Source organism: Somniosus microcephalus, chromosome 4, assembly GCF_052327205.1.
Source record: "Somniosus microcephalus isolate GS21.2 chromosome 4, FLI_Smic_1.0, whole genome shotgun sequence".
Lineage (NCBI taxonomy): Eukaryota > Metazoa > Chordata > Chondrichthyes > Squaliformes > Somniosidae > Somniosus > Somniosus microcephalus.
In genome coordinates this window covers 200316016-200340056 of record NC_140990.1, presented here as the reverse complement: position 1 = coordinate 200340056, position 24041 = coordinate 200316016, and the positions used below count along the sequence as shown (strand labels likewise).

At 43.7% G+C, this 24041-nt stretch overlaps 1 protein-coding gene across 5 annotated transcripts in view; it reads left to right on the top strand.

Moving 5' to 3' along the window:
- The window catches only part of LOC147120129 (collagen alpha-3(VI) chain-like), an 84613-nt gene that overhangs the window by 23331 nt on the left and 37241 nt on the right, over positions 1–24041 (top strand). For 4 of the 5 annotated variants that reach the window (XM_085985690.1, XM_085985689.1, XM_085985687.1 and 1 more), the window contains 4 exons: positions 9343–9945; positions 12113–12721; positions 19549–20148; positions 23289–23903. In XM_085985690.1, the coding sequence (XP_085841816.1) occupies positions 9343–9945; positions 12113–12721; positions 19549–20148; positions 23289–23903 (2427 nt within the window). The remainder of the gene's footprint in view (positions 1–9342; positions 9946–12112; positions 12722–19548; positions 20149–23288; positions 23904–24041) is intronic. The other variant, XM_085985692.1, reaches the window with a different exon arrangement.

Sequence of the window (24041 nt, the reverse complement as noted above, 5' to 3'; positions counted from 1 at the left end):
ATATAATCACAATACATTGTAAATTCCAAGGTTATACCTTGTACTGAATGTACTGTAGCCATTATGCTGCTCACCTACCCTGCGTATTTCTCTTCTTGAGTGGTAGAGTAGAGACGGCTATCTCTCTTGCCTTCCTAGCGACTGGAGTTGGAATACAGTCAAGTATTTCTCAGGGCATCACTGATGTGATTGGTACCATTTGGTCAGTTTTCTTGCTGCTCAAGGCCCAGTACTAGTGAGCTGGCAGATGTCTTTTGCCATGCTTGATGCTGCCTTTCAGGAGAGCATGGGGTGAATTTCCACTGGTCTGCTGTAACTTCTTGTTTTCTACACCTTACCACACTGAATGTGAGGGAGTCAAAGGGGGTGAATTTCCTGCTCTGTCACTGTGACTTTGGATACGTTGGCCCAAATTTCCTCCATTTTAAAACTGGAGCAGCTGGAAGGGGAAATTGGGTTGATGAGGCATTCCACCAAATCCTAGCCCCTAGCAACACTCGTAAACATTCTTCTTTGAAGGTGGGGCCAGTAGTCAGAAACACCCACCCAAGTATTGCCCACTCTACATAAACAACACTTAAAAGCTGCTGTGACATCAGCTGCCTTTTCCCGCCATTTGTGCCAATGGCTTGCCCACTGCCAAGGTCAATGGTATATAAGATGGGTTCAGCATTGCTCGGCAGCCACCAACAGGCAGGACTGGATCTTTAAATTGCAGGATGAGGTAGCTTTGTGCGTGCTACCCATTGAAGAGAAGGATGTGGAAAGGGGATGTGGAAAAAGAACAGCCCATTGAGGGCAGAGTAAACTTTACACTGGGCGCTTCAGCTAGGTGGCAGATAAACCAATGGAAACAGCCATGGTGGCGAGATTAGTTCAGTATGCACAGTCCTCACAAGTGAGCCAACAGATTCACATGTGAGGGTCCTTCTTAAAAGATGGAAGTGGTGGGACAAAAAATCTATTCAGTTATTGATTTGAATGTCTTATTTGTAAGGTCAGCACATGAGTTGCTAAAACCTAGGCACATACAGAAATAATGAGGCCCTTTCAGTACATGAGCTGCCTGTATGGGCTACTCAAGTGTAAACTGATAATTCTATAGCTAGACCCTAATGGACAAAAGGAAGTTGAATATGTTCATTGTTTAAATGTCCTGAGCTATCACATAAAATCACAAACATCTTGGCCGCAAACTTGTATGCCGTTTTCGGCATTTCTTCTGTGCCATATAGTGGTTTTAGGCAAACAAATGGGGCATAGACTGTTGACACCAGTTTGCGCCCCAAAAGTCATGTTCCTTCAGGAGAGAAAATCTGAGTACAATAGAACTATATATAATACATTTAATAAAATCTGCAGTGCTAAGTCTTTAAGAAGATAATTGTGGAGTGTTACTGCATGGTTCTGCCAATGATAGTGAAGCCGAAAGAGGGAGGATGCACAGATGGCCAGAGCCAGAAAAGTGACATTAATATCATATCACAATTCGATGCACTGCTTTCTGGCACATCTTATCAATGTTTGAAAATGCTGCTAAAGCTTTACCTTTGAAAAGACAAATAAAAAATACGTTGCCGAGCCTTCATCAGAAAAACGGCACTTTTGGAAAAGTACTATGTTCATCAGCATCTCCGGGAATTTCTGTTATGTTTTTAATCCAGGGATAACCATGCAGGAGCATGGAACTTCCACTTTTGGCATTCCCTAGTGTTAGCATCAGGCAATCCCAGGTCTGGCATAACACAGGTCAGATGTGAAGATAAACTCTCTCTACTCTTTCCCGATCAAACATTCCCAGGTCAGTAAAAACATGAATTAACACCGGACAAAAGCTTCCACCAGCATGCTCAACAATGTACCTAAACTACAGAAGGGCATCTGCTACTGTAGCAGTGCGACATTTCCACCTCTCACGCTACCCATGTTTAAGACACCTCAGAATAGCAATTTAGTACTGAATTATGCACAGTGCCGCTAAAAACTTCCGACTCATTTCACATAGAACCTTTACACCTGACAATCTTTGTTAGAATTGAATCCCAGGTCCTGAAATGAAAGGATTACCCAGCTACGTCACCCCAGGCTGTTTTCCAAGCTAGATCCTCTGTCATAGTACAAGTTCTACAGGGAATATTTCAATTTAGACATGATTGATATTTCTAAGAAATCTCTTTCAAGTTCATCATACTTACCGTAACACTGTGACCGAAGCTTTCCACTCACAGGAGCCAACATCACTAATCCTATTTTCAATGTTTGAAACCTGGATGGCATTTTGGCCTATCAAAACATTTGAAATAACTAGAAGGCTGCACTTTTCAGTACATGATTCATGATTGGTAACAGATATCTGAAGCCGCATGTTATAGTAAACTGGAAATACTGTACATTTTGTTGGTTCTTTCTGGCCAAACTATGATTTATAATATTTTTATTTGGATACAATGTTCAGCGTAAAATAAACTGTTTAAACTAATTTAGAAAAGTCAGTTGCTCTCCAGTTGGGTCAGAACAAGATAACTATTAGTTGCAACAACCCTGATGGTGAATAGCCTACTGACACTCATTGTGTGGTCTAACACATGGAGAACAAGCTACCAGGTGATCGTCTTCACCTACGGAAAAATACCCAAGCTGTCTTCAGTAGAGGAAGGAGAAGAGTTTTCAAAAAGTAATTTGGAAATCCTGCAAACTTTGCGGAATTCCAGACTATCTGACATTTACTAATTTACTAAAATGCTCCCCCAAATATTTCAAAACTGCAGTGGAACCTCTATTATTCCTCACTTCCATTATCAGTCTTCCATAATAACTCTTGAATTTTCATTGGAAAGCCTTGTGTAACACTTACCTTATTGCACAGAATATTAACTGCTTCATTTTGTCTGACATTAAGTATTGCTAAAGCCTTACTTGGTTTTACTCCCATACTTAAGAGTATTGATAGTAAGATATGTGCAAGTCTGGTTCTCTAAACCACAGAAGGGCACCTGCTACTGTAGCATGGTTCCCTATCAATTTCCATTATACAAAAAGAGTCTCCTTCATTATGCCATTTAATGGAGGAAAAATTGTGCTAATTTTCCTTGCATTCTCTGAGTGGCCCTACATATACTAGTTCAGTGTTGCAGTCAAGATCGGTTCCACATACACACAGATTCTTCATAACTCCAGTACATTAAACCCTAACTATATCTAATTTTCTTTTGTTTTTAAAACTCACTCCACAGTAGCTGAGCTCCTGCTTATAGCTGCCATCCTTGCAATATTTCTGAGGTTGTAGCATGCACATGTTACTATACTATCCACTTACCTCTGTCTTCATCTATCTCCCAGATTTCAAATTCTAGATCTCATTATCTCCTCTGATTTAAAACTTGTGACCCCACTATTGCCTTTGATTTCAAATTCTTTGGCGCACACTCCTCCATTGGTCAAGTTGCCTCTGAAAATCTAAATTTCCTTTTTCACGCTATGTATTTCTTTTTGATATGTATGGTACTTGTATATTGCTAACTGAATGCTAGATGGCCCCCTGATGGGAGTAAACATATTGCATAAGATCTAAGGAGAGGACATATAAATTGGCCAGAAAAAGCAGTAAACCTGAGGATTGGGGAGCAGTTTAGGATCCAACAAAGGAGGACAAAGGGATTAATTAAGAGGGGGAAAATAGAGTATGAGAGTAAGCTTGCGGGTAACATAAAAACTGACTGTAAAAGCTTTTATAGATATGTGAAGAGAAAAAGATTGGTGAAGTCAAGCGTAGGTCCCTTGCAGTCAGAATCAGGGGAATTTATAATGGGGAACAAAGACATGGCAGACCAATTAAATACATACTTTGGTTCTGTCTTCACAAAGGAGGACACAAATAACCTCCCAAAGATGTCGGGGAACATAGGGTCTAATGAAAGGGAGGAACTGATAGAAATCAGTATTTGTAGGGAAATGGTGTTAGGGAAATTGATGGGATTGAGGGCCGATAAATCTCCAGGGCTGGATAATCTACATCCTAGGGTACTTAAGGAAGTGGCCCTAGAAATAGTAGTTGCATTGCTGGTCATCTGCCAAAATTCGATAGACTCTGGAACAGTACCCATGGATTGGCGGGTAGCTAATGTTACCCCACTGTTAAAAAAGGGTGGTAGAGAGAAAACGGGGAATTACAGACCAGTAAGCCTGACATCGGCAGTGGGAAAAATGCTAGAGTCCATTATAAAGGATGTAATAGCAGAGCACTTGGAAAAAAGTGACCGGATCGGACAAAGTCAACATGGCTTTACAAAAGGTAAATCGTGCTTGATTAATCTACTGGAACTTTTTAAGGATGTAACTGGTAAAATAGATAAGGGAGAACCAGTGGATGTGGTGTATTTGTATTTTCAAAAGGCTTTCGATATGGTCCCGCATAAGAGATTAGCGTGTAAAATTAAAGCACATGGGACTGGGGGCAAGGTATTGACTTGGATAGAGAACTGGTTGGCAGACAGAATGCAAAGAGTTGGAATAAACGGCTCTTTTTCCGAGTGGCAGGCAGTGACTAGTGGGGTACCGCAGGGATCGATCCTTGGACCCTAGCTATTCACAATATATATTAATGATCTAGACGAGGGAACTAGATGTAATATCTCCAAGTTTGCAGACGACATAAAGCTGGGTGGGCGTGTGTGCTGTGAGGAGTATGCCGAGAAACTCCAGTATGATTTGGACAGGTTGGGTGATTGGGCAGAAGCAAAGCAGATGCAATATAATGTGGATAAATGCGAGGTTATCCACTTTGGTGTCAAAAACAGGAAGGCAGATTATTATCTGAATGGCAATGGATTGGGAGAAGGGGAAGTGCAACAAGACCTGGGTGTCCTTGTGCACCAGTCACTGAAAGTAAGCATGCAGGTGCAGCAGGTGGTTAAGAAGGCAAATGGTAAGTTGGCCTTTGTAGCGAGAGGGTTTGAGTACAGGAACAAGGGTGTCTTGCTGTAGTTGTACAGGGCCTTGGTGAGGCCACATCTTGAGTATTGTGTGCAGTTTTGGTTGCCTTATCTGAGGAAGGATGTTCTTGCCATGGAAGGAGTGCAGCGAAGATTCATAAGAACATAAGAACATAAGAACATAAGAAATAGGAGCAGGAGTAGGCCAATCGGCCCCTCGAGCCTGCTCCGCCATTCAATAAGATCATGGCTGATCTGATCCTAACCGCCAATCTACTATCACAGAACCATCTCCTGAGTCTAACAGAATTAGACACACGAAATAGGAGCAGGATCAGGCTACACGGCCCCTGAGCCCGCTCCGCTACCCACAGGGCCATGACCGATCCGAACCTGGACTCATGTCCAAATTCCTGCCCGCTCCCCGTAATCCTTAATTCCCTTTACTTCTAGGAAACTCTCTATTTCTGTTTTAAATTTATGTAATGATGTAGCTTCTACAGCTTTTTGGGGCAGCATATTCCATGGACCTATCACCCTCTGAGTGAAGTAGTTCCTCCTCATCTCAGTTTTGAAAGAGCAGCCCCTTATTCTAAGACTATGCCCCCTAGTTCTAGTTTCACTCATCCTCGGGAACACCCTCCCCGCATCCACCCGATCCAACCCCTTCACAATCTTATATGTTTCAATAAGCTCGCCTCTCATTCTTCTGAACTCCAATGAGTAGAGTCCCAATCTACTCAACCTCTCCTCATATGTCCATCCCCTCATCCCCAGGATTAACCGAGTGAACCTTCTTTGTACTGACTCAAGAGCAAGTATGTCTTTTCTTAAGTATGGACACCAAAACTGTATGCAGTATTCCAGGTACCTCCCTATTTTTATATTCTATCCCCCTAGCAACGAAAGCCAACATTCCATTGGCCTTCTTAATCACTTGCTGCACCTGCATACTAACCTTTTGAGTTTCGTGCACCAGGACCCCCAGATCCCTTTGTACTTCAGTACTTTCCAGTTTCTTGCCATTAAGATAATAACTTGCTCTACGATTTTTCCTGCCAAAGTGCATAACCTCACACTTTCCAGTATTGTATTCCATCTGCCAAATCTCTGCCCACTTACTTAGCCTGTCTATGTTCCCTTGCAGTTTTTTAATGTCCTCCTCACTCACTACTTTCCCTCCCATCTTAGTATCATCTGCAAACTTTGACATGTTACACTCGGTCCCCTCCTCCAAATCATTAATATAGATTGTAAAGAGTTGGGGACCCAGCACTGACCCCTGCGGAACACCACTAGTTACTGATTGCCAGTCTGAGAATGAACCATTTATCCCAACTCTCTGCCTTCTGTTAGATAGCCAATCCTCTATCCATGCCAGAATATTACCCCCAATCCCGTGATTTTTTATCTTAAGCAATAATCTTTTGTGTGGCACCTTGTCAAATGCCTTTTGGAAGTCTAAATACAATACGTCCACTGGTTCCCCTTTATCCACCCTATATGTTACTTCCTCAAAGAACTCCAGCAAATTTGTCAAACATGACTTCCCCTTCATAAAACCATGCTGACTTTGTCCTATTAAATTATGATTATCCAAATGTCCTGTTACTGTCTCCTTAATAATGGACTCCAATATTTTACCTACCGCAGATGTTAGGCTAACCGGTCTATAGTTTCCAGCCTTCTGTCTACTGCCCTTTTTAAATAAGGGCATTACATTAGCAGTTTTCCAGTCTGCTGGGACCTTTGCTGAGTCCAGGGAGTTTTGGAAAATCATTACCAATGCATCCACAATCCCTACCGCCACTTCCCTCAAGACCCTAGGATGTAAGCCATCAGGTCCAGGTGATTTATCCGCCTTGAGTCCCATTATTTTACCGAGTACCACTTCCTTAGTGATTTTGAACATGTTTAGCTCCTACCCCCCCTATAGCCCCGTTTGTCCAGTGTTGGGATATTCTTAGTGTCTTCTACTGTAAAGACTGATACAAAATATTCATTCAGTGTTTTTGCCATCTCCATATTTCCCACCATTAATTTCCCGGTCTCATCCTCTAAGGGACCAACATTTACTTTAGCCACCCTTTTTCTTTTTATATAGCTATAAAAACTCTTACTATCTGTTTTTATATTTTTTGCTAATTTACTTTCATAATCTATCTTCCCTTTCTTAATCAATCTTTTTGTTATTTTTTGCTGTCTTTTAAAGTTTTCCCAATCCTCTACCCTCCCACTAGATTTGGCTACCTTATATGCCCTTGTTTTTAGTCGAATACTATCCTTAATTTCTTTACTTAGCCACGGATGGCTGTCTTTTCTTTTACACCCTTTTCTTCTCAGTGGAATATATATTTTTTGGAATTTGTAAAATAACTCCTTAAATGTACACCACTGATCATGTATCGTCTTACCCTTTAATCTATTTTACCAATCCACTCTACTCAATTCCGCTCTCATACCTTCATAGTCTCCTTTATTCAAGCTTAGCATGCTTGTTTGAGATCCAACCTTCTCACCCTCTAATTGAATATGGAATTCAACCATGTTATGGTCACTCATTCCAAGGGGATCCTTTACTAGGACATTTTTAATTAATCCTGTCTCGTTACACAGGACCAGATCTAAGGTTGCTTGCCCCCTGGTCGGTTCAGTTACATACTGCTCAAGAAACCCATCCCTAATACACTCAATGAACTCATCCTCAAGGCAGCCCTGCCCAATTTGATTTGTCCAATTAATATGATAGTTAAAATCCCTCATAATTATAGATGCTCCCTTATTACAAGCCTCAACTATTTCCTGATTAATACTCCGTCCAACAGAGTTGCAACTGTTCGGAGGCCTATAGACTATGCACACTAATGTTTTTTTCCCCTTATTATTCCTTACCTCCACCCAATTTTTTTCATTATCCTGATCTATTGACCCAATATCATTTCTCTGTATTACAGTGATTCCTTCCTTTATTAACATAGCCATCCCACCTCCCCTTCCTTCCTGCCTTTCCTGATCATTAAATAACCTGGTATGTTTAATTCCCAGGCATTGTCACCCTGCAGCCATGTTTCTGTAATGGCCACAAGATCATACCCATATGTAGTTATTTGTGCCATTAACTCGTCTATTTTGTTGATACCTGGAATGACGTATGAGGAGAGATTGGGTCGATTGGGCTTGTACTCGCTGGAGTTTAGAAAATGAGAGGGGATCTCATTGAAACTTATAAAATTCTAACAGGACTAGACAGACTAGATGCTGGAAGGATGTTCCCGATGGTCGGGGAGTCCAGAACCAGGGGTCACAGTCTAAGGATAAGGGGTTAGCCATTTAGGACAGAGATGAGGAGGAATTTCTTCACCCAGAGAGTGGTGAACCTGTGGAATTCTCTGCCAAAGAAGGCAGTAGAGGCCAATTCATTAAATATATTCAAGAAGGAGTTGGATATATTTCTTAAGGCTAAAGGGATCAAGGGATATGGAGAGAAGGCAGGAACGGGGTACTGAATTTGGATGATCAGCCATGATCTCATTGAATGGCGGAGCAGGCTCGAAGGGCCGAATGGCCTACTCCTGCTCCTATCTTCTCTGTTTCTATGTTTCTATGTAGCAATTACACTTCTCATGAATCACTTTGTTATTCTTTGACAGAGGATTCTAGAAGGCCTTGGAAATAAAAGCAGCTCGTTATTACTTCATCAATTTGAGTGCTTATTTGGACATAGCACTTTTTATCTCAACACTCTTAACTCCATAAAGCTAATTCTGTTCAAGACTTGAGTACTGCTTCCATATCAGGGAAGTTCTTTTAGAACATCACTCAGATTTCTAAATGGGATACAAAAAAAGCCGACATCTGAAAGTGTCTCTTGCCTCTATCTTCTAAACTTGTTCCACCCCAACCTTGTCTCTCTCACACTGTTTTATCAACAATACTATAGTATTTGTTCCCCTGAAATCTGTTTTCTCCTTCCTCCCAAACTCACTGTTCTACACACAATTTCTTCTCCATTTATCTTCAGTGTGTTGAAATCAGGACTAATTGCACCATCCCCTTCCCTAAATGATTCTTTACTAAGGTTTGAACACAGTTGAACTCCTTAGTGCCTCAATCTACCCCTCCTCTTACAATCTATAAACTGATTGTTGACTTATTTAGTTTGCTTTCCTACTCTTTTTGACCTTGCTTCTGTGTATTACTATAGGCCTTGGCTTCACCTAGGCTTCTCAGTAATTTCTGCCGTGTTCCCCAACATTAAATCAGTGATTACACTTCAAAGGTATGTCATTGTCTGTGAAGTGCTTTGGGACAGCCTGAGGACATGAAAGACATATCAATGCAAGTCTTTTCCTCTTTAATGTATTGTTTTGAGTTACACGTTCATCTTTTACATTTGTCTTTCTCTTTAAAGCACAAGAATCAGCTGACCTAATTTTCCTGATTGATGGATCAAGTAATTTGGGAAAGGCCGAATTTCAGTTCATACATGCTTTCATCGCAAATTTCATTGAAGATCTTGATATTGGCCCTGACTCCATCCAGATTGGCATGGTGCAATACAGCACCACCCCCAGAACTGAGTTCTATTTAAACACGTACCCCACAAAAATAGGGGTCCTCAATGCCGTGAAAAATCTTCGACAGAGAGGTGGAGGTGAAGCCAACACTGGAACGGCCCTCCAGTTTCTGATTGACAATCACTTTATTCCATCAGCCGGGAGCAGAGCAGCGGAGGAGGTTCCTCAGGTAATGGTCCTCATGACTTCAAGACAGTCCAGTGATGATGTCAGACAGGGAGTGTTTTCAGTAAAAAAGCGTGGCACATTCACATTTGTTGTCGGGGTGAGAGACGCCGATGCAGCCGAAGCCAAACTGATAGCTACCGACCCTTCGTTTATAATGCTCGATCCCGATTTCCAGCAGATGGCGACCACACGACAAAAGTTGATGTCACTGTTTTCATTGGTGGCCAAGAAACAATTGGTTATAGAGGTGCAAGAACCGAAGGTTGAAGGTGCGTAGCTTCCAACATTTTTAAACACTACTTATTGCAGATTTAATAATTCTACAACTGGCATTCAACAAAATTAACGACATTCTCCCTAATCAAACAGCTTTGCTTGAACACAGGATTTCACTTTTGAGAGATGTTAGCCTTTTCAAAGATAAATATCTGAGTGATCAGAAAGTTTGGGCTTGTCTACTCAGTACTTTGAGCCTAGAGTTACCACCTGGCCAGCTTAGGACAAGACAGTTGGAATTTTCAGTGAGCTGTCGAGAAATTTAAAAAATGCAAACTAGGTACCAAACGCCTGTTTATTTTCTAAAAAGTTCAATTTTTCCACTTACCTCTATGTTTTGGGATACCGAGACCATCGTTATTAAATGTTGCTCAGGTTTTAAATGAATTTTCATCATTAGCAAAGAAAACATCTGAATCCATCAATGCTTCCCACTAATATAAACAGAAAATGGTGGAAATACTCAGCGGGCCAGGCAGCCTCTGTTGAGCGAGAAACAGCATTGACGTTTCAGGCCGGTCTCTGTTTCTCTCTTCACCGATGCTGCCTGGCCTGCTGAGTATTTCCAGCATTTTCTGTTTATAGTTCAGATTTCCAGCTTAACATTATTCTGCACATTAGGCGCTTGCCAAAAAGAAATAACCTTATTTGGGCCCATTCAGGGATAATTCAGTAGCAGGCCTCTTCTTTAGCTGACAGCTGAGGGCAGTAATTCCTTTTATCTGCTTGATCCCCTCACCTATGCCTCAAACCTACGACTGAAGTCCTGCTGAATTCCTTTCCCTTTTATTATTTAGTTAACAGAGAGACACATGTATTGATGAACACAGATATTGCTTCTGACTTGTATATAAATCCTGTTATGATGATTCTACTATTAGGAGCTGTACCTTTAAATTTCTTTATTTCTGCTGAAGATTGTATATTTTGGTGTTTTATGTGTGCTTATTTATTCAATAAATAACATAATCTACTTAAGCACGGAATATAAATTGTAAATCTACATTTTCAAATACCTTGGTATGTATCACTGTCAGGATTCATTTTAAATTTAATATCCTGGAGCAGGTAATACGCCATCCTTTGTTCAGCCATTGTTTGGAAAATCCTATTGGGCATGTGCCCAATTTCCAGATATTGGGCCAGAAATTAGGATTGGGAGCTTGCCGCGCGTGCAAGCCCCCGATGTGCACTCACCCGACGCGCCGACATCTGAAGCCTGGCCCTGCTTGGAATTCCTGTCACTGGCCCGGTTCAGATGTCAGCGCGATGTGCTTACCTGATCCAGCGGCGTAGTTAGTGCGATGTGCCGGCTGGGATCAGGTGAGCACTCTGCAGCCAATCAGGGGAGGGGAAACTCATTCATGAGTTTGATAGTAAAGACTGTCAAACTCATGAAAAGTATGGGCGCCCAAAAGACTAGTTTAACTTTAATTAAAATTTTAAAAAACATCCCAATAATTAAATAAACTATAAATAACTTTAAAAAACTATTTAAAACAATTAATAAAATTTTTGAAAAAAATAATTTTTTACGAAATCGGGTCTAAAAATAAACTTACCTTACTGTAAAGTCCTTATAAACAATGAATCTGTGGAAAAAATGTAATAATTTTAAATAATAGGCCACTTACCTTCAAGAATCCACTCCTTACGCCTCCTTTTTTCATTTCTAAAAAGTTCAGGCCCTTGCACACGCGCAAACCTGTCAAAAAGAAGGAAGTTCAACGCGTGCGCGCAGAGTCCTGCGTGCACGCGTTGGACCTCTTAACTCCTTGGTTCGATGGAGAGGAAATGCCGGTTTCCCGCGCATGCACTGTGCATGTTGAAATCCGGCACTTCCGACGGGCCCACGCGTGAGTACACGTCCGTACTCATGCGTTGGGACCGGAATTACTGGCCCATTGTCTCCCAGGGTGTGAACCTCTATGCTGGGAGTGCAAATCTGTAAAATTCCCTGTTATGTGTCATGATTAGCTCTGCTTCAATGGCTACTTGTGGTAATCAATTCAATATTCTCATAACCCTATGCATGAAAAAAATTCTTCTAACCTCCCCCTTTCTGCTGCTGGTACGAAGCCACAGTTCATTCTTTAGGATTAAGAAATGAGTTAAAGCAAACGTTTCCATTTATTCAACGAACCTAAAATTATTTTGCAGCTCAAGTCAGCAAGAGGGACATCATATTCCTGATGGATGGCAGCTCCAGTGTGGGAAATGCTAACTTTTTGCAAATATGTGAATTTATCCTAAATATAATGAATAAATTTGTAATTGGACTCGATTCTGTGCGAGTTGCAGTGGTACAGTACAGTGGTATTGCAACGACTGAATTTCACTTAAATACCCACACAACGCAATCTGCTTTACAAGCTGCTCTGAAGAGACTCAGACCGAGAGGCGGTTGGGCGCTTAACACTGGCGCTGCTCTGGACTACGTCTTCAAAAACCACTTTACCAGAGCTGCAGGAAGTCGGAAAGAAGATGGTGTTCCCCAGTTTTTGGTGCTCATCACTGGGGAAAGGTCTAGGGATGATGTCAAGCAACCTGCAGAGGCCCTGAAGCGAGCTGCTGTAATGACCTTTGCCATAGGAGCCAGGCATGCAGACCCAGCACAGCTAAAAGAGATTGCAATTGACCCCAGCTTAGTCTTCAATGTTGATGAATTCCAATACCTGCCAGAGGTACAAGAACAAGTGATGGTGCCACTGTCAACGTTGGCTGGTGTAACCATAGTTTATGACCAACCAACTGTTCCAGTTAAAAAAGGTATCTAAAGTATTCGCAACTACTCTGGTTGGGTTTGGCAGTCTTAAACAACTATTATTGAACATAGTGGTAAGGAATGATATACTTCTTGTGCAGGAAAACATTATGTGTTAAAACATTCAGGTTTACTAAAATAAAACAGTACCATAGGGGAAAGTGCATTAAATATAAAGTGGTTACTTGTTTTTGCTTTGGTTTCCCACATTGGCTGGAATTTTCATTACCTGGGTGGGTCGGGTGCGGGCGGTCAGCGTGGCGGCTCAGAACCCCATTCTTCTTTTCATCCCTCAGAGCGACTTTCCGTTAATGGCGCCTATTAAGGCAGGCCTGCGCGTTTCCTGGCCCTATTAAATGGTGCAGGTCTGATGACATCATCAAAGACTCATATCCAGCGGGGATATTTAAAGCAGCCTTGGCCACATTGCATTTGAAGATTCATCTAGGAGTGTGCAGGCAGTACATACCACCATCTGGTTATTGCTCAGCCTTGCAGAGATGGCTTCATAGAGACAGAGGGCTGCACCCAGGTTTTCAGATGACTCTACATATTCTTGTGGAGGGAGTCAGAGCATGCAGGGAGGTCCTCTTCCCTGCTGATGGGTGGAAGAGACTTCCCCAGGAGATTAAAAGAGCCTGGCTCCAAATTGCAGAGGAGGTCAACAGCAGGGATGTGGTCAGGAGGACCTGGGTGCAGTGCCGGAAGCGCTTCAGTGATCTCGAGATCAGGAAAGGTGAGTGCAAAGCCACGCTCAACTTCATCCTGCTGTGCCTCTCATCACATCCCCCTCACTCTGCCTTCCCAACCCTGCTGCTGCACATCCTTACTCACACAAACATACCTTGCACATCCACCCACCCCTCTCTATCTACATACTCACATCTCCCTCTGACAAACCATTCCTCACACTCACCCTCATCCTAGTGCAATCATACCTACTAACACCACACAAGGAGGCCATTTGGAATTGGCATCCCATCACAGTCACCCTCTACAGATGTAACCCACACATTCCTTACACTCATTCCATCACTCTCACTAAAACTTCTCTTCTTTCCCTCCTTGCAGGAGAAGAGAGCCCACAATAACAGGGAGAGGGAGAGAACCGGAGGTGGCCCTCCATTCTTCGCCACTTTGACAGCAGCAGAGGAGGTCGCCCTGGAGGCGTCAGGAGTTGCGGAGCAGCTGGAGGTGGGAGTCAGAGAGAGGGGGACATCTCAGCAACCTGGTGACAGAATTACATCTCATACAGCCACTTGGCCTACAGCAGTCACTCATATGGGGACTAATGTGCATAATGATATCATTACCCATTCTTAATATAACATTGCTAAATCATCTCTTTACTCTCCCACAGGTCCATCAAGAGCACCCCCCACTGTCCAGCCGGAAGAGGAAGATGACTCCTCAAAAGAAGCCTCCAGCCTCTGAGGTGCACCGTCACCAGACCTAAGCGCACCCAGCACCAGCGCAGATACGCACACCTCGGTGGTTCCTATGCGAAATAGCGCACTGTTGTCACCTGGTGTCTGACAAGTCACACGTGAGCAAGAGGAGATGCTGGAGACAGGGACAGCAATGGAGACTCCTCGCCAGAGGGTGCAGGACACTCCCAGCTCTGCTCAGCTGCATGCAGATGATGAACCTCGGAGGTCATCCAGAAAGAGGGCGATCCTGGAGGTGCAGCAAGAAGTGCAGGAGGCTCTGACAGGTTTTGTGGCCGTGATGTCTGCAAATGTGCAGAGAATGGAGGAGTCCATCTCCAGCATGAGCACCACTGTGTCACAGGCGATGGCGACTGTAGGCTCTTCCATGGAAAGGATGGCCACCTGAATGGAACAGCTAATGCACCACTCACAGGAGCACATGGTCTCTGTGGAAAATAGATGGCAGAGGCTCATAGGCCTCCTCTCTAGGAGGGATCTAAACATAGACGTGGGTCCTCATGGCCCCACTGATGTGCAGCAAGGTGCTCTCCAGCTCCTTGCTAGCAGGGAACTGCGGGTGGCCCATGAGAAGGATGATGGTGAGGTGAGAGGGCACATGGAAGCAGGGGCTCCTCTCAAAGTGCTCACATTTCTCCCCCGTTGCCTCCCCCTCAGTCAAAGCCCCAGATGCCTTCTTGGATCGCGATGGCCGAGTCTGCCCCTGCACAGTTGCAGGAGGCGCAGACTTTGGCTGGGCCATCACAGGCTCCAAAACCTAGAGGATGTCTGCCAAAAGTGTCTACGCAGTCGCAGCAGGGAAGTGAGCAGGCTGCCTCTACCTCTGCTGAAGCCACAGGGGTTGCACTTCGTAGAAGCACGCGTAAACGAAAAATGACACAGATGAGATGCACAAAGATAAGAACATGGATGTTTAAAGAAATGTTTTTGTTAAGGTTCTGTTACTGTTATGTTACATATAAAACTATTTATTTTCACCAATTTCCGGTCATGCCGATTTTTGTCTGCTACTTTGGAAGTGGCTTATTGAGTGGGAGTGAATGGTGAGACATAACGTTACCTCCAGCAATGTGGGTCAGTGTGAAAGGAATGGCTTGGTCATTGTAGGGATGCTTTATGGTGTTGTTGCGGGGGGCGGGGGTGGTTGTGGGGGGATGGTTGGGGGGGGGTGGTGCACGGGGAACCTGGCACAGCATGTGGTAGCCATATGGGTGTAATGTAGGAAGTTAAGTAAATCAGGCCATGATGAGGCCCTGGCCTCCCGGGCAACATTGTGCGCGGGTGCTGGTGGGATCTGGACCTCAGTTTCCTCCTGCTACTCCTCCTCCTCATCTTCCAGCTGATGCTCCTCCTGCTCCTCCTCCTCCTCTGAAGAGGCTGTGCGCTCGGTGCCTTGCTCCTCATGCAGCGCTAATCCTCGCTGCTGCGCTACGTTGTGCAGCAAGGAGCAGACGACGACAATTCGGGAGACCCTAGCTGGTGTGTACTGAAAGGCTCCTCCAGATCTCTCAAGGCATCTGAAGCACAATTTGAGCATTCCTATAACACATCTGGTGGACATGTGGCTTTAATTATATCTGTTCTTGGCCTCAGTACTTGGCCTCCTCAAGGGTGTTATGAGCCACGTCTTCAGTGGATAGCCCTTGTCTCCAAGCAGCAAGTGTTTGGCGGTGCAAAGAGCTGAGGGAGGATGGACTGGTGCAGGAAAAAAGAGTCATGACAGCTGCCAGGGAATTTGGCGCACATATGCACGATGATCTTCCTATGGTTGCAGTCCAGCTGCACATTGAGGGAGTGGAAGCCCTTGCGGTTGACAAAGACTCCTGAGTGATGATGGAGTGTCCTGATGGCCACATGTGTGCAGTCAATGACTCCCTGCACCTGTAGGAAGTCAGCCAGAGCTGCAAAGCCGAGCACCCACTCAGTAACACTGGCCTCATCAGTGGCAAAGTTGATATAATTGGCTACCTTGTCAAACATGGCATCGATGACCTGTGTGATGCATCTGTGGGTGGCCGACTGCAAGATGCTGCAAATGTCTGCTGCAGATTCCTGGAAGGAGCCTGAGGTGAAGAAGCGGAAGGCGCCGGTGACTTTGACAGCCACTGGTAAGGTGTGTTCACCAGGTCCTCTGGGCAGCAGGTCTTGCTGCACATGTTTGCGTCGACCTGGCGCGATATCCTGAGCCTCCTTTGGCACTGCTGCTCAGTCATGTTGAGGAAGCTCATCCTCTGCCTGTATACCCTGTGTTGGGGGTATCGCCTCTGGCGCGGTGCAGCCCTGTGCTGATGCCCTCTGTCCTGTGGAGCATCAGGTCATTGAGGAGAAGGTTGTTGGTGCTGGTGATGCTGCTGCTGCTGGTGTTGGGGCTCATCCATAAGAACATAAGAAATAGGAGCAGGAGTAGGCCAATCGGCCCCTCGAGCCTGCTCCACCATTCAATAAGATCATGGCTGATCTGATCCTAACCTCAAATCTTCTATCACTCTGCATCCACCCGAACCCATGTGATCTCCCGGGAGAGGCGAAAAACCAGATAAAGACCCAATGGCCAATTTGGGAGAAAAAAATCTGGGAAATTCCTCTCCGACCCATCTAGGCGATCGAAATTCTTCCAGGAGATCACTCTGTCCCTATATTTTCTACAGTACTTACCTTCTGTAAAGGCGATCTCCACCCCAGCCAGGAACAGGAATAAAACCATCTCCTGAAATCTAACAGAATTAGAACACAGTAGGAGCAGAACAAGGCTACACGGCCCCTGGGCCCACTCCACTACCCACAGGGCCATGACCATTCCGAACCTAGACTCATGTCCAATTTCCTGCCCGCTCCCCGTAACCCTTAATTCCCTTTACTTCTAGGAAACTATCTATTTCTGTTTTAAATTTATTTAATGATGTAGCTTCCACAGCTTTCTGGGGCAGCAAATTCCACAAACCTACCACCCTTTGAGTGAAGAAGTTTCTCCTCATCTCAGTTTTGAATGAGCAGCCCCTGAGGACCATGCTGATGTAATCGATGGCAGGTCAAGTAGAGATCTAGAGATCAGAGAAGCAATCTGTCAATGGTGTGATAGTTAGTGGCAATGAGGTGAGAGTGGCTTCTGAAGTTGCAGAAAAGACTTGCAAACTGTAGACACCTAAATCTGTGCTGAAAATGCACTCAGCAAGAGCCTTTCCCTTAGGCAAGTAAGCAGGTGTCATGTGAGAGTATTGTGCTTTCCATGTGAGAGTATTGTGCTTTCCATGCTCTGCAGTAAATACCCCGAGGAGGCGGGATGATTGTGGGTTCCCGACGCGCTTCCATTTATTGCACATTTTACTCCCGACCCGCCTCCAATCCCGCACGCACGGCAGCATAAAAATTCCGGCCATTGTGTTTAAGCGAAGTCTACTTTTAATGAATGAATGTCAAATGCAAGCTTCCCATATTGAACCCATAGATAGTTGTTTCATTCACGTCAAACTCATTAGATATTGCACTTGAAAGATAACAAATTGCTGCATGACAATTATTGCCAATGAATTTACATGTTCTGTATGGATCGTCCTGTCTGACATCAGTGGACAGGTCTCCTTTCCATCTGATTCAAGAAACATCTCTCATGAAACAGCACTCCAACTTCATTCTGTGTGTCTATTTAAAAAGAAGGAAATTCTCAGTTGTTAATTTACTGGCTGAGAAGAATCATGGCCAAGAAATCTTGGCCAGTTTTCAAGCACCATGGATTGTGAGAAATTGGCCCTTGGGCCTCATCTACAAGTGGCAAGCTGCTGGCGCCTGTTGAGCCTCCACAGGCATCTTGTTCAACTGAAGAATCAGCGACAGGTGCCTCGGGTAAGTTCTGGTGGAGGGAGGGGGGATGGTGGGTGGAGGACAGCGGAGGGGGGGGGTGATTGCGGCCAGCAGCAGCAGCCGTCAGGTTCTCTACTGACCGCAACACTGATCTCATGCATTTGCCTCCTGTATAAACTCTGATGGTTTCTGTACCCTTCAGTCTCAATGCCAAGAGCTACTGCTTCCTCTAATATTCATATCACCTTTGCTTTGTGAAACTGAGTGGCTCCTCTGCCTGGCTAAAGAAAAGGGTGTTGAGTTATCCTTTGGTATAGCTGAGGTCCTGGAGCTTCCAGTCTGTGTCATATCGTTTGTGGTCTTGTTCAAGATTTGTCTTTTTCTGTTCTATCTCTACCTGTTTTACAACAGTTCTCTTTCTCTTAATCAAAGCATTAAACGGTGATATGATCCCCATACCAAAACCTTAGTACGTTCCCAAAATAGGTCAGGAACATTTAGAAGAATAAAAATAGCGAAAGTGGTACATTTCTGAAAGATGTCCACTTCTCCATAAATAGGAGAAAAGCCATGGCACCCAGGAGCAGCACAGTACTTTCTTACATATGAGGTCCGAGTTTAACCCGGATTGGGAATCAGGCAGATGGGGGATGAGGTGAACGTCAAACCCCTTGACCTCAGCAGCATGAGGCCCGGGTCATTTTAACTCCCAGGCTTCCTGTCCTGTTGCCCGCCCGAAAGGGGCGAAAAGCGCCAAGTAGCCGGCGGGCAGGTGTGTAATTTGGGTGTGAGGCATTGGCGGGACCAAAAGGACAGTTGCCAGCACTCGGGTAAGTCATGGGTTTCGGGAAGGTCTTGCATTTGGGAATGGTGGGGGTGGTGGTGGGGTGCGATGGGAAGAGCCTGGGGCAGGGGAGGCCTAAACTTTCATCCTGCTCTTCTCGGCCTCACATGGAAAATAAACCAAACCTTACCTCTTTGGGCCTCTTTTGGCCTCGGCTCATCTTCCTGCTAACTTTACCTGGCGGGGAACCTACATTTTCATTGGGCCCTGAGCTGTATGTTTAAAGAAGGACCCTGCTGGCTTCAGGCGGGTATACTGCTCAGGAGTGCAGGTTAAAAGTGAATGCCGTGGAAATGGAGCAGGACATAGGTGGGTAAAGTCTTCTGGTCGATTTTAACTGCCTGCCTGCCCAGATTCCGTTGGGTGGGCAGGGTTAAAATCCGGCCCTATGGTAGGAGTCAGGCTAGAACCACTGCCAGAATGCAGATCTGCCAAATACAAAATGCATGTGGTTAGGAGAAGGAGGAGGTTTTCCTGAAACACCAGCATACTTCAAGTCATAGCATAGTTGGAGAAATCGTTTTATTGCCATTGGATATGTAGAACAATACAAGTGGCACTTGTCTACCTGACAGGTGTCTTAAGTGTTCAGACTTGAAGAATTATCTCTGTACCTTCAGAATTATATCCAATCAGAAATAAATCTAATATTAAGAGAAAATTATGCATTTATTTTATAGAACTTAAAAACATTTGATATGATGTCGCAGTAACTGTGTATTTCATTTGGTAATGGTAACAGAAGTGGACAAGAGAGACATTGTGTTCCTTATTGATGGATCATATAACGGAAGAAGAAATTTACCTGCTATCCGTGACTTCACCACAAGAATAATTGAGGCCTTTGACATTGGAAGTGACGGGGTGCGAGTAGGTCTGGTACAGTACAGCGACGTTGCAGAAACCGAGTTCTTTCTAAATACCTACTCATCAAAAGATGAACTTCTCTCTCATCTAAGAAGACTCAGACTGAAAGGTGGCTCAGTTCTCAAAACTGGAGAAGCGCTGAACTATGTCCTTAGATTTCTTTTTACTAAATATTCAGGAAGTAGGCAAGAGGAAGGTGTTCCCCAGTTCCTGGTACTTGTTACTGGAGGTAAATCGAGAGATGATATGAAACAGCCATCAGATGCCCTGTTACAAGCTGGTGTTACAATTTTAGCCATTGGAGCTGAGAATGCGATAAAACAGCTACAAGACGTTAGTACGGACCCCAGTTTGGTTTTTGGTGTGAACGAGTTCCGTTCCCTTCCTGAGATACAACAGGAAGTGCTAATACCATTATCAACTCTGACTGGTGAGAGGAAAACTTCTGATCTGCCGACAACTCCAAGTACCAAAGGTAACTGAATTTTGAACTACCGCGCTTTGGTCAAACTGTCTTGCGCTGCAATAAATGAATAGGAAAGTCTTGGCTTTAAACAATCTACTCTCCTCTCTGAGCACTCCGCCATCATTCAGTTCCCGACGACAATTTATTTTTATTGTTTTAGCCACAGAAAAAAAGCAGTGTTCATCATTTTGGAGAGATTGTAAGATGGTTTTGTCAGCAGATGGTGGTATCACAGTATGGTGCTGACTGCAATTACACAGAAGCAACTTAAGAAGTGTCCTTATATTGGGGTATTTATATAGAAGCAGGCATAAACCAACTATTTTTAACATTTTTCAATTTTAACTGCTCCCCTGAAGATGAAGGAGGTAATTTTGACTTTGTGCGATAGCGTAAAACGGGTAATAGCGAATTGGCCGCTCAGTTTACGTCTCTCCCGATTTGTAGTTCCGTTGAAGTCAAGGGATTTTTTTATTGATTCGCTATCACCCGTTTTATAATATCGCACAAAGTCAAAATGACAGCCGAAGCGTCTTGCTCAGGTTCTGTCAGTCCTTTGATACATTGCCATGTGGCCATTCTTCATGTGCAAGGCTGGATAGTCACTGCCAGGAGACTACGTGACTGTTGAAAGCATCAAAGCACCTGCCCTCAACTGATGTCCACATACATGTACTTTCTACTTTGAGTCACTAGATAGTGGGCAGGAGTTTTGGCTCCTTTTGCTCAACCCTAACCCAGCATTACTGAGGCCAGTTCTAGTGAGCCATCACTGTACTGGCTAAGATCGGCTAACACATATTGATCATGGTGTGGAGATGCCGGAGTTGGACTGGGGTGGACAAATGTAAGAAGTCACACAACACCAAGTTATAGTCCAACAGCTTTATTTGAAATCACAAGCTTTCGGAGCGCTGCTCCTTCTTCAGGTGAAGTGGAGAAATGCATAAAGACACAGCTTATATAGTCAGAGAATCATGTCAGATGTTTACAGGTAACCTTTCCAACTGCCATTTGTCACACCTCGGCAGAGAGATAATCACAGCAGTCAAAGGTGTGAATGGTGTCCAAACAGGTCAGTCAGGGAAACATTACATCAAAGAACAATGAGGTGGGGTCACAAGGGGTCAAATATTGCAGATGCTGGGGTCTGTATGAAAAACAAAAAAGCAGTCTGCAGTTCTTTGATGTAATGTTTCCCTGACTGACCTGTTTGGACACCATTCACACCTTTGACTGCTGTGATTATCTCTCTGCCGAGGTGTGACAAATGGCAGTTGGAAAGGTTACCTGTAAACATCTGACATGATTCTCTGACTATATAAGCTGTGTCTTTATGCATTTCTCCACTTCACCTGAAGAAGGAGCAGCGCTCCGAAAGCTTGTGATTTCAAATAAAGCTGTTGGACTATAACCTGGTGTTGTGTGACTTCTTACATATTGATCAGATATTGAATTTTGGACCTTCCTGGACTCTGTGGTTTAATACCATTCCATATTGTGCATTTCTTCAATGAGCCATTGGAGTGGAAAACCAGATCTTTGCCAGTGATTAAATGGAGGGGCAGTGCCTTGGTAAACAACCAGATTAACGGCTTCTTCTGTGGTAGTGGAGGGTGGCCTAAGATTCCTCACATGGTCCACTGAGTGCCTCCCCTTTACAAATCTAGTCTGGTCCATATGAAACAGATTGGTTAGCAGATTCTCTATATAGAAACTAAAGAACACTCAACCGATCTCTTTACGTCACCATTGGTTGGTGTCCTCCTTAGACAGCAGTCTTGTTGCTACTTCTGGAGTTGGTAAGGTAGGAATTTGTCCTTCTGATTAACAGGCCTGTGTTTTGTAAATCTATGGCTGGAGAAAATGGTCTTGAGTTACCCTTGGTTACAGATGAACTCCTGGAGCTTCCCGTCTCCATCAAGTAGTTTATGGTCTAGTTCCGTGTTGTCCAACAGAAATAGCTGACTAGCCACAAGTGTTGCTACAATGTCACCGTTTTAGCCACTTGCACTAATTTTAGTAGAAAACACCCTACATACATTTACATAATACAGATAAATATACTTCGCACATGGGTATTTTATTTAGCAAACATCTACCAGCATTCAGTAACCAAGGAAGTAAAGCACTCGCAATGATCAAAAAACACCAGCTCGCTCTGCTTTACATCTTACCATTTTACCAACAAACGCACAAAAATTGTTAAAGTACACATGCATACGCTGTATGAAAATGAATATTGAGATCACATGTTCAATGACTGTGTCTATTACTCAGTTTGTATTTACTAATCAGAAATGCAATTAGCCACATCTGGATTCCCAGTAAGCCCAATGTAGCTAGTGGCTAATGTATTGGACAACACTAGTCTAGTTCAAGAAGTGTTTACTGCTCCAGGTCTGTTTGTTGGGCAATTGCTCTCTTTCTTTGCTGCAGAAGCTATATTATAACACTATATTTGCTACCTCAGAGTTCTTCCACAGCAAGAACAGGAAGATCTTGGGAAAGAACTACATTCCTGAAAAATGAATGGCACTTTTTCCCTAAATGGAAGAAAAGCCATGTCATCCAGGAAGGAGACCACTAGTTTTTACCTTCTGACTCAGGATCATCACAGCAAAAAAAAAATTAAGAACAAGATAAAGGCTATCCTTTTTCACAAGTCTAACCACCCACTCGTTACATCTGTCAATGTTTTTTTTCTTTCTGTATAGATTGTGCTATGAACCCATTTATACTGTCTGCTTCAAAGGACTTTCACAGCAACTTATTCCATCTTAGAATCATTGCCAGAATGAGCAGGGCATGGTCACGGGTTGTGCAGCAGCAATCTTTGATAGAATACAAAGTGGGTCAATGCTAGAACAGAACGGGTGAGATTGGGTGTAGGAGGAGTGCTTCCTCAGACAACTTAGCTCAAACCTTGCCTCAACTGGCCACATAGTTTCACTGCCAATTGCAGTGCAGAACAATTGAAGGGGGTTGTCTACCTGTCAGTTGGGTGCATATGTGTTCAGATTTGAATGTAACATCTCTACCTGAAAAATTAATACAACTTAGCCTAATCAAGTCACTTTATACCCAGGACAAATTATGCATTTAATTTATAGAACTTATAAATATTTGTGTGTATTTCCTGTTTTTAGTTGTAACAGAAGCAGACAAGAGAGATATTGTATTCTTGATTGACGGATCATTTAATGTTGGAAACACAAATTTACCTGCTATCCGTGACTTCATCACAAGAATAATTGAGACCCTCGATATTGGAAGTGACAGAGTGCGAGTAGGGCTGGTACAGTACAGCGATGTTGCAGAACCCGAGTTCTTTCTAAACACCTACTCATCGAAAGGTGAACTTCTCTCTGAAGTAAACAGACTCAGACTGAGAGGTGGCACAGAGCTCAAGACTGGGGCAGCACTGGATTACGTCCATAAGTACATTTTTACCAAATATTCAGGAAGTAGAAAAGAGGAAGGTGTCCCCCAGTTTCTGGTACTTGTTACTGGTGGAAGATCAAAAGATGATATCAAACCACCATCAGAGGCCCTGCTACGATCTGGTGTGATGACTTTAGCCATTGGAGCTAAGAATGCAATAAAGCAACAGCTACAAGAGGCTGCTTTGGACCCCAGTTTGGTTTACAGTGTGAAGGAGTTTAATTCTCTTCCAGAGATACAAAAGGATGTGCTGTTACCATTGTCAACTCTGACTGGTGTGATGATCATTTCTGAACTGCCGACAATGAAGAGCACCAAAGGTACCTGAATTTAAAAATTTGTAGTTTGATAAAAATGTCTTGTGTTGCTATAAATTAATAGGAATTGCTAGGCTGCTAACAATTTCTACTCTCTGAACACTTCTTTGTTATTCAGTTACCAACAACAATATTATATTA